The following is a 12,035-nucleotide window of genomic DNA, read 5'->3' on the forward strand; positions in this document are numbered from 1 at the left end:
TGATCTGGTCCTGGTCTCGGGGCAGGCGGAGAAACCGTCATGCCCGTTAGGGCCCTTAGATCGCACCTAAAGCGCACCGAGCAGATCAGGGGAGGGGCATCAGGCAGCTTTTTATCACATCGGCCAGGTCATTTAGGCCGGCCACTAAAAGCACCATTTGCCACTGGGTTGCCTCCGTCATCCGTTGCGCCCATCAAAGACATCATGAACGGATGACGGGTCCCCAGACACTGTCACAGTCAGGTGTCACAACACTGCGTTCCCAAGCGGCCTCTTGGGCCTTCCATTCTGGGGCGTCCTTAAGGGAGGTGCTCACGCAGCAGGCTGGAAGAGCCCCACCACCTTCCAGTCGCCCTACCTTGAGGACGTCCTCGCAAGTCGTTCAGCTGTAGGTACTTCAGCACTGCTTGCAGGCCGCCAGGGATCGGGTTGAGGACATTAGGCGAGCCTTGGGTTGGGTGGTTTTTTGTTGTGGTTGAGCGGAGTTGGCACTGCGTGCCCTCCTTACCTCTCACGACTTTCTTCCACCTCCTAGCTCTCAGTGGTATTCTGTGCATAGATCAGGTCGTGGGAGGTAAGTAGAGTAGAGGTGCGAGTGTATTCCCTCTCAGAAGTGAGAGGGACATACACAAGCGCACGATACTTACCTCCCACGACCTGAGCCCTTCCCGCGTGTTATGCGTTCCACCCCTCAAGAAAGTCATACGTCGTCACGTAGAGGGTCGCAAGAAAAGTGTGTTGGTGAGGGCGATATCTCGTTAGTGTTGGGCGATACCAACACCTGGGCGTTGTCATCCCGTTCTCCGGGGTGCCAAAACCTTTTCTGTGGTACAGGGGTTTCTTGTGGTCCCAAACTTCGTTTTGTGCATAGATCAGGTCGTGGGAGGTAAGTATCGTGCGCTTGTGTATGTCCCTCTCACTTCTGAGAGGGGAATCCAGACCAGGGGCTACTTTGAGCAAAAAGTAGCTCGTGATCACTTGATTTTGCCAAGGAACCAGGAGCTATTTTAGCAGAAGCGGGAGCTGTTTACAAGCTTTGTTTTCAATACAACATAATACTATTATATTATAAGAATATACTACAATCATGACAACACATGAATAACGTCAGAAATGAATCGTGACTGAATAACATTGATGAAAATAAAATAAAGTTTATTTATTTATTTATTTAGGCATAGGCCCTACTTATTCGTTCGTTCGTTCGTTCGTTCGTTCGTTCGTTCATTCATTCATTCATTCATTCATTCATTCATTCATTCATTCATTCATTCATTCATTTATTTATTTATTTATTTACTTATTTATTTATCAGTATTATTTTCAGGTAGACTTATCTTTCCAATTAAGAGTGCTCAATCCCACTATATTGAAGTCCCAAGGCATGTCAGGGAGCTCAAAAAGGACCAAAATATTTATCCGGAGTAAGTAGTTGAACAACCACATCTTGTAAACATTTTTGTATGGACATTATCAAAAGCTGCAATGAGGGGCTGTGCAAAGCTTTGGCTTCAGTTTTTAACTGTTTCCGATGTACCAAATCTGTTTTCGCTTCAACCGACATATATCTAAATTTATAACCAAAAATCACATTATCAATATCATCAAATAACATTTCTTTTGTAGCTTAGATTTTTAGATTATAACCATTGTTTTTATAACCATTGGTAATTTTAATTGCCTGGCACATACGATAAGGGTTGTTTTACAATCAGGGTACATTTCGGCTGAGCACCATATTGTGTCCTCTTTCAAACATAAGTTTTACTGAAAATTAAAAGTTTCCATGCCTAATTATTGGCCCCTATTAGTTCCACCTACAGCCACGAAGAAACTGTTTGAAATGCTTAGCAAATGATGAAAATATACATTTCTGTATCATTTTGGGACAAAATAGCCGTCTCATTTGACCTTGGTGAACTTTGCAAATAAAATATCACTGCCAGCAATAACATGAAAACATATTTTGACTGTTCAGAAGTACTGTTTGAAACATGATTATTAAAAATTGAGAACCATATAAGATTGCGACTGTTTTATTAATTGTGCCATTTCTTCAAATTTACGTTGAAAATTCCGTCAAAAATGTCCTCTCCAATTCAGGCTCAGTAATCCATAGTTAAAATTGACCAAAGATTAAAATTATATATTCTTGAAAAACACTAATATATATCCTACAAACATATAATAAACACTTAGCCCACTTGCACTTAGTTTCCATGTATCGCATGTTTGAAAGTTGGAAGTCATGGTTCCAAATCAAAATGTGTCCTCTCCGAAAAATTGGGTATACAGAATCATGTACATCATAAACATGTTTCTGGCATAACTTAAAAATCTGAACACTTGACGCCTAAATTTTTTACAGATTTCCTATTTGACCCATCCACAATGCAAAAACAAAGACATTTATGAAAAACTAGACACTTCTTTTTTCACCCCCAGTGAGACAAACAGTGTACCCTGATTGTAAAACAACCCTTAACAGAGATGTGATGATGGAGGTAGAACTTTTTGAATGACCCTTGTATGTACATTTCAGCCAAACTTGAAATAAATCGGTACATTTTCCAAAATCTTTGGTTTTTAGGGCTGTGCAATAATTATGAGGGGGAGGGGTAAATTTTAAATGGCATGCCAAAAATAGCTTACCCCCTCTCGGCCTGTCACATGCCAAATTTTTTGGTTCCCAATTTGCAAACTTGGTCTAGATATATGATGCGAGCGTAGCAAGCAGGACATTTTGCATATATTTGAACGTTTCTGTAGTGTTTTCCTAAGCCTTTTTTGAGCGTGTTATTTTCAGGTGCCCCATAAATGCGTACCAAAATATGCTTGCCCCCTCTTGGCCTGCCAAAAATCTGTACCCCCCAATCTTACCCTCCCCAAGGGAAAAAAAACCAAATGAAATATCACCATTCACATGCGGAAATGTAAAAACAAAATAAATAACTTTTTTTTCAATTTTTTTCCCTAGAAAAAAAATCCGGATTCCGGATCCGGAAAACTAAACAAAACAGAAATCAGTAGAAAAAACCCATAAAACTTACATCCTTGAGAAATAAGTAACTTTCTGGGAAATAAATATATATTTTCTTTCATTGTCTGCTAACAAGTATTATTGTATTGGATCATGTCTTTGTGCATGAGTGTACATGTGTGTACTGTATAAGGAAAGCACCAAAGCATTACAGAACATTGAGACATGATAGGAGATGACTCACACATACAGCAGCTAGAATAAGGAGAAATCTAGATGCAGAGCTCTAGATGCTTTAAGTTCAAAACTAGGCCATGTCATACTATTGAAATCAGAGCGCCATTATGTGGGAATGTGCACAAAAAATGTGCTCTTCTTAAGAGTAGTGCAACATTTCCTGTAGAGTTGGGCGACTAAGTCGCCAATAGTCGTTAGTCGTGACTATTACTGATAGTCGCGACTACGACTATTGAAAACCAAAAGTCGACTAATGCAAGTATATTTTTGTGTTAAAAAATTACTTTAAAAGTGCCAGTTATTCGCACCAAAACCAACCAAATACTAACATATAAACTGCGAAAAATGTGAAAAATGTTAGTCATTGTCTTACCAATAGTAACACTAACCAACAAGTAATCATAATGTCCATAAATCATCATTAAATTGGTGTTATTGACTTGTTGTCGAACTACTTTCCCACAAGATAAAAACCAATAAAAAACTCAAATTACTTTAGAACTGTCGAACATCTCATTATGATTATAATTTATGCAGCGATAACAGGTGTAGCAGCGTCATAGCGTGCATGTACAGACCCAGGTTGGGTGTTTGTACCAACTACTGAAGGTATGAGATTATTTCAACTTTGGAAAGAAACAGCGAGAACTTCCGAGAAGTGTTTTCCAAAAGGGAAAATTTAGGAAAATATTATTAGATTAGAAGTACTTTTCACGTAATTTCAAAAAGCTATGCTTATTGTGGTAACAGAATATTTAGAAAGCAACAGGAAAATAAACAAATTAGCTGACAAACAGTCGTAATGTTGCAATGCCACCCCTGTAGCGACAAATGCAGTAGTCTAGATGAGGTCAGGTGACGTAGTTCTGAGGTGAAAGTTAATCGTACATGCACGATGCAACACGTTCATGAGCATACCATGGAAAATATGCACTGCCGGCATGTTTACATATTTTCATGCACAGCAAAACATGGAAACGAACGAAGATCGCTATTGGAATATTGAAGGTTTGAGAAATTATATGAAGTTTCTTGTGCTGTTGCTGGAAAGTGGCAAGTGAATTTAATTGAACAGAAAAGTTAGGCCTATATTACAGCATTTTACAGTCAAATATTTGCATCGCAAACGTGCGATACAGTGTAGCAATTTGTGTCGCAACAGTGCTGGTTTGTGTAGCAAACTGTGATGCGATGCCGGCAATCACGGGTCCTGTAATCATACATTATAAATACTAAATTGCCACCAATCTTTCACCCGATTTTTCAGTCCAATTTTAACCACAGATAGTCGCGACTATAGTCGTAGTCGCGACTATTTGCTGCCGACTAGTCGACTAGGAAAAAAGTGATAGTCGCCCAACTCTAATTTCCTGCATAGCGGGGACACTGGGCAGCTGGCAAATAGAAGATGGAAGTGATGCAAGGGCTTATACTTTATATATTCATGATGCGGTCTCCTTGTTGCCTTTTTAAATTAAAAAATAATGTTATGCATACTTCTTTCCACCAAATTTCATGAAGAGTGCTTGCTATTATATATAATGCATGATGAATTCAATTAAAAGGTGGATCATTAGGACTTCTTGAAATAAGGATTTATGGTCTAACTATAGTAGTTAGTACATGTATACTTTTAGATTAACCCTCATCAGATTGATTTGGATTGGAGGTGTATCGTATAACCCACCCCAGGGAGGTAAACAGGCCTCAAATTTAATTATTTGGGCACACAATTTCAAGGCCTTGGACGAACACTTTTACGTTCTACCAGTCAATCTGGTGTCCTTTGCTCCTGTTGATGTGTTCCTTGATCACTGACTTGGAACTGGCCACTTTGGATTTATGTTCTGTTAGCCTCTTTTCGAGCTTACATGTACGCCCAGAGTCCAGACCTGCCAATGTATAGGGAGTCACAGTCTTTACAAGGGATGCTGTACACGACACCAGATTGCTTTTTCGGTGACGTATGAATTGGCAACGATTTGTCGCTGACATAATTTCACCTCTCACCGGCCAAACAGTGCATCATATAAAGAACACTCAGACTTTTGTTGATCAGGTTAGGGATCTGGTTCAGGGTTGGCGGTTAAAACCGCCCGGTTTAAACCAGCGTGGTTAAAACCAGGTTTTAACCGCCTTTTTTGACCGCTAAAAGTGGTCAAAACTGGTCAAAACCATTTTGATGCTACAAAATCAAATAAAATAAAGGAAAAAGACTGAAAATTAACCTCACTTGACATTATATTTTAATACAAACAATCAAAAATGTTGCCAGTATCATACAGGTGCAACAAACAAACAAATTGATATCAGTGTAGGCTGTAACATTACTTTTTGTTACTCCATAGTGGCTATGATAGAGTTAGTTTAATTATTCCATTTTAAAAACCAGATTAGCCTAATTATCAAATTTTAAAAGCAATTTAAAAAGCCTTTTGTTTTAGTTTTCTAATTAACATGTCCATGAGTGAGGCTAAGTTATTTGGCACATTTTTTGCAATTCTTCCTCAACTCATTACTGTGATACAATATACAAATATTAACTGTCTATGAGTGTGATGGTCGAAATATAATCACAAGGTGAAAGATGGATTGTTCCATTCCACGAGCCGGAACGCAGCGAGTGGAATGGAACAATACATCTTTCACCGAAAGTGATTATCTTTGACCATTACACTAATTTAAGACAGTTAATATTTGTTTTATATCACTCATGCATAAATTCTATTACTAAAATACTATGTAAGGTAGGAAATACATCTTTTCATCAACATAACACTGCAACACCATGTTTTGCCGTGATATACTTCACATTTTGGGGTCCATCCCATAACTAAATCGGCGAGTCCAAGAGTCAGCGACGGCTTGGCGCAGGCGCACTACTGGCAGAGCACTATGATAGTAAAGACTATCACACGGAGAGGGTGATAGTAAAAATGATAAATGGTAATCAACCAATGAACAGTCTAGAATTTATGTATGAGTGATATAATAACCTATCAACATGTCTTACATGAAGCTTTTAACTTCAGTAGGCCTTGTCAGTGAAATCTTCGTTGAAGTCCAGTTCGGCTGTTGCTGTTAAGAACTTGGCTTTTGAAGGGACTTTTTTTATATTTTAAAATTAAAACCAGGCCTTGTTACACTCAGAAAATTATTTTGGTACTTTAATAATTTGCTTTGAGAAAAAAAAAAACTGAACTATAAATCACTTTTTTAGTTTTTGTTTTTGCCAAGCGGTTAAAACCGCATTTTTTTTCTACCTGCGGCAAAAACTTGCGAACCCTGAATGTGTCCTACTGTCTGTTCAATTAGCTTAGATTCTTGCATTTTTAAGATATTTGAAAAAATAAAAATTTGTGGTCAAACTCATCAAAGAAAAGTGTTAGCACAGCCTTAGACCCAAAGTGATTTACACTTTTCAAATTCCAAAGTTCAATTTAAACCCCCATTTCTTTTCAATTTTGCCTCATTTTAGACAGTTACTTGTGTTCACCAAAAGGGTTCGTGAGCTTTTCACAAATCGAGTGGGACAGTCCATTCTCAACTTAGGGCATAGACCCTATCAAATTTAGCAAAAAATTAACACCAATCTGTCCTGCCATTTCAATTGTTATACCGTTCCGCAGGGGCGTATAAACCAGACCTGACCTTCCGGGGGGGGGGCAAGATTGAAAAATTTCCCAATTTCTGATCCGAAGTTGTAGTATTTATGTGCCAGCGGCTTGCCGCGAAGCGTTTAACGGGTGGGGTCCAGGGGCCCGGCTTAGGGCCCCTGGTGGGGTCCAGTGGCAAAGCCCCAGCGGGGGTCAAGGGGGCGGAGCCCCCTGAAGCTCATGGTTTTTGGCATATTAGAAGCTAAAAAGTCAGTGTTTCAGAGTACAAATTTCTCTTCTCCTTCCCTTTTTTCTTCCCTCTTTTTCTTTTCTTCTCTCCCTTTTTCTTCTTCCTCTTTTTCTCTTCTTTCCCTTTCTCTTCCCTCTTTTTCTCCCCTTCCCCCTTTCCCTCCTTCCCAATTTTTTGCTCTTCTTCCCAGTTTTTTTGTGCCGGGGGGGGGGCAGCTTGCCCCCGGCCACCCCACTGGTTACGCCACTGCTTGGCGTTCGGTTATTGGATAGGGTCTATCTAGGTGATATGATGGTCCACCGGTTTTCGTTGCACGAAATTAGGTGAAGCTCTGTGAGGTGTGCGCGATTACGTTTTATGCATAACATTATTCCGAGCATTATTTTTATTTTTTCCTAAACAATGACATTAAAATCATGGATTTCATTCTTATTTCAACTGCTTTCATCGATACAATGTAATTGAGTTTTGTTTAATACCACCATTCTTTCCCAAGAATATCAGCATTTGCTTGACATTTTCAGATACAGCGACTTTACAAGAATTGTTTTCTGTAACCCAAGTCATTGTTTTAAATAATATTTTTTTGTACAAAAGTTCTTTTGTTTCCACATCTTCTTCTCATAGTTTATATTCACAAACAAAACGAAATACCAAATTGAAAATAAATGTGTGGTTTTAATAGGCCTAGGCTCACACCTTCTCAGACCCATCCACACAATAAATAAATAAATAAATAAATAAATAAATAAATAAATAAATAAATAAATAAATAAATAAATAAATAAATAAATAAATAAATAAATAAATAAATATGCAAGGACTGGGCCTATTCTAAAACCTTAGTTCATCTTCACATTTTTATAATAACGTAATGTTTCAACACGAAAATAGGCCTATACCTGTTTTGTTGGGCAATACTTTCTGATGGGGATGGTTGAATAAATACTATCTCAGCGCATCTAATTATTATGACAATCGTCCCCATTACACTAAATGGATTGATTCAAAAAAGTTTATGGTACCCGCCATTCTACGGCTTGTTATAAAAAATATCGTGGGAAAAGACCGGGAAAAGACCAAAATTGAAATGAAATGGGGTTTCAAATTGAACTTTGGAATTTGAAAAGTATAAATCATGTTGGGTATAAGGCTGTGCTGACACTTTTCTTTGATGACTTTGACCATAATTTTATATTTTTTCAAATACCGTATCTTAAAAATACAAGAATCAAAGCTAATTGAACAGACAGTAGTACTACATCACTAGCAACAACAATCTTCAGAGCAATAACAGATTATTCAAGGAAACCTACATAAATATGTTGTCTATACTTCACTAGAGATTGAGATGAGTCTGGTATTTATTCCTTATTATTATGTGAAATGAGACACATGTAGCAGACGTCAAGTGCATCGTTTTGATGTGGATGTACACTAAGGTAGGGACCGAGTCCCGGGAATTTTTATATATTTTTTTTTTTTTTTAAGTTTTTTTTCTTTTCGGTTTTGTAGTGTCCCTGGACCTAGACCTAAATGCTAGGATCATTCATGGTTGACCTAAAAAAAAATTAAAAAATAAAAAAAATTCAAGATGTTTTGTATTTGAAAATATGAAAATTGATACTTTGTATTCCAAAATGCATTCAAATTCAATTCAAATTTTTTTTTTAATTTTGGGTACCCGCCCGAAAAATAAACGGGTACCCGGGCACAAAATTACCCGAAAATCCCAACCCTAATGTACACATATGCGATTATCTCATCATATTTGGGTCAAGTGAAGTTTTAGCCTGACATATCATGGCCCTATTGGTTCTTTCCTCACCATAGGGCCATGACCCCCGCACTATTGCAAAAAGCGGGGCACCCGTGGAGGCAGCCGCACTGAACTCATACCCTCGATCAGATATGCCTAGGAGGCTCGGACCTTCATACGGAGAAGGACAGTGGAAATCGAGTGACAGAGGTGTGAGTACCTCGGGCTAGTGAAGTATAGACAACATATGTAGGTTTCCTTGAATAATCTGTTCTTTTAATTTTCTATATACGGTATATAAATATGTATTGTGTTTGGGGCCCGGTTTGGGCCAATTTGGCTGACTAGCAAATGTGTTAACTGAGTTTTGCCTACAATGTAGCCTTGATTAATATGCACTTTCAGTTTCCCATGCATTTGAATGGGAATTATTTTGTGTACTCGCCACAAGTTGACATCAAATGTTCTATTCTATATTGTTTGGCAATTAATGTCTTTTGCCAATAGTATGTCCAAAGTTGTAATTTTGTGTTTTTGATCGCAAAGATCGGATATTTTTATTCCCGATTCCAATTCTGCACCCTTCGCAAGGGTGCAGAATTTGGATGATCTTTAACAATAATTTTGCCTTTTTGGACACTAAAATGCATTTGATCTTTAATTTTGTTTCAACCGAGTCTTAATTAGCAAGCACAACATGTAAGGTGGGTACCAATTTTATATACATGTACCGTTGATAAATTTTGAAGAAATTTTTCAAATGTCTGACCTGCGCAAACCCATAGACAGACAAAATGGTGTGAGCCAGTCTGTAGTAGGTACGGCGTATCGTAGGAAATTACAAATTGGTCCCATTTGGATACAAACTTGTAATTTTTTTTGTATCTTTTTTCCAATTTTTTAAAAAAAATTTTTTTATAGATTTTTTCAAAAATGTCAAAAAACGCAATTGGAGCCAAAATACGCAAATTGCGGCGCAAATAACGCAATTGCGTATTCTTAGCAGCCCTACAAATACACAACCTATGACCTTTTTACGTCAGAATATTAATAAGCATCATGGCGCCCACTGAAAGAAAACCTGATGGGAATTGATTCAGTTTTCAGCAAATTATGCTACGGTACTTTTTTAACAGCTTATATTATATAATTCCACAAATGTGAGCACGATATTTTGAAAATGTATGCAGTGGAATGTGGTTAAAAATGACTTTTATAAATTTTGTTTTGAAATTTTGAAATTAACTATAGTAAAATTTGACTCCTCAGTTGTTGGAAATTCTTTGTTGGAACAAATAAAATATAAAATTATAAAGTCTTGAAAATAAAAAATTGTTTATATTTACGTTGCTAAAAACGTATTGCATAATTGTTCAAATTGTCTGTGGATATTTCAATAGAAAACAAGAAATAGCAAAATATCAGTAACATCCCACATTACCGTAACCCCCAGCCAACATCGACTTCAGGGTTCTTTTCACGCTGAACATGATGGAAATGAACATTTTAGAGGGCGAGGTGGCCTAGTGGTCTAAGGCGCTGGACCATTAGGGAGAGTTGAGCGAGGGGTCCGTGGTTCGAAACCCCATCCTGCCCGATCCTTGTTGCTCACTCTAAATAGTTCCAATAGGTCGGAAATATCATAATCATAAGCTCTTTCAGTCTAGTAGAATATAATTGTGATATTTCTCCTCGTTCCCATCCACCGTGTAGATGTGCAGGTGTACACGGTGGGTGCCCAGCGTCTCGTGGTTCGAATGGTCACGTAAAATGGCGGTTCCGTGTGTCAGACGAGTCAAACCTGAGCACGTAAAAAGTTGCAGGCCTTATCGAAAAGAGTAGGGGGATCATCCCCGGGCTTGTTACCTGTAGGCCTACCCTCCCTAGGTCCCAGGGCAGTAGTAGTTGTGAATACAGTGACTGTACAGTAGATTAGATGTGTTAATAGTAATATTGTGAAATGGTGATATAGATAGATTAGGTATCACAGGGAAACCTCGGTTAACACATTTGTTAGTCAGTCAAAATGGCCTAAACCGGCAATACAAATTTACATTGAAATTAAAAAGAAGCTTTTTTAGAAGGAAACCTTCATAAATATGTTGTCTATACTTCACTTGACCCAAATATATGATTTTTTTGGTGATGAGAGACTCATACGTGGAATTTCAGAGAGATTTTGATAGCAGTTCCATTAAAAAAGGTGCTATCGTCATGAGACTAAGATCTAGAAACACCCCGTAATGCTGTTTTGGGGAATTTTGCTAGGAGAATCTTTTTGATGAAAGTCAATCTTTGACAAGATGTAACTTTGCTACGGAAAGTGCTATGACAAAAAGGTTTTCAGTGTTGGCTTTCTTTACTCAAGGGCTTTAATTTGATATATAAAATGAAATGATGCAGTTTGATGGCAAATTTGAATTCACCTGGCATACCTAGATAGATGTTAAAAGTACACTGCTTACTCAGTGGTGCGCCTGAAAATAGGCGGGATTTCCCAAATACAATACAAAAAATACAAAAAGATGGCGCTATTCACAACTTGCGAGACTCAATCGTTTAGTCCGAAGGAAGAGCATAAAAACATATTGTCTTGTTATGACAGGATTACCCGATATTGCTAAAGGAATTCCCGTTATTGCGGGACAAGTAAGTATGTCTCGTAAAAACTCTAGCTCTGTGCGCCGCACTCATGTACTGTAGGACTGGCGAAGCGAGTCTACTGTCTAGGTTTGCCTTTAGTTTAGTTTCATAACATAGCACGCAGCGTCAGCCAATCAGAACCCTAATGCCATGTTTATGCTTTACACGTTCTCAAAATCTAAACAACTGCCGCTTTTCTCTGCCATTGCCAGCAAGTTTAAACGCAGTACTTGATACTTACAGGCCCATATTTCGCCTGGCGACATGCCCCATTCGTGCAAATCTCTGCCGCATGTTGGTAGTCATGATTGCTGTGCTGCATCTGTGTGTTTCCTAAATTTACAATATTCTAAACATGACCAACGCTGTTACAGGTATGGTAGACGTGGTTAGATAACCAGGAAACTACAGCCTCCAATCTGATGTTATTTCCGTGTTAAGATTATCCAATATTTAGGTAAAAATTGAAGCACTACTGGTGTTATGCACAGATTAGCCGAGCTACGCCTCACAACTTTTATTTTCACTACCGTGTAAGTTTCTAGAAACTCTAATGACATTTCCTGTGAG

The 12,035-nt window shown here is 38.1% G+C and overlaps 1 protein-coding gene across 1 annotated transcript in view; it reads right to left on the minus strand.

The window, feature by feature from the left end:
* The window catches only part of LOC140164860 (rho GTPase-activating protein 17-like), a 113,068-nt gene extending 101,072 nt beyond the window's left edge, over positions 1-11,996 (minus strand). Inside the window, 1 exon segment of the mRNA XM_072188238.1 lies at positions 11,707-11,996. Within this exon segment, the coding sequence (XP_072044339.1) occupies positions 11,707-11,771 (65 nt within the window). The 5' untranslated portion in view covers positions 11,772-11,996.
* Positions 11,997-12,035: the final 39 nt, after the last annotated feature.

The sequence above is a fragment of the Amphiura filiformis genome, chromosome 11 (assembly GCF_039555335.1).
Source record: "Amphiura filiformis chromosome 11, Afil_fr2py, whole genome shotgun sequence".
Lineage (NCBI taxonomy): Eukaryota > Metazoa > Echinodermata > Ophiuroidea > Amphilepidida > Amphiuridae > Amphiura > Amphiura filiformis.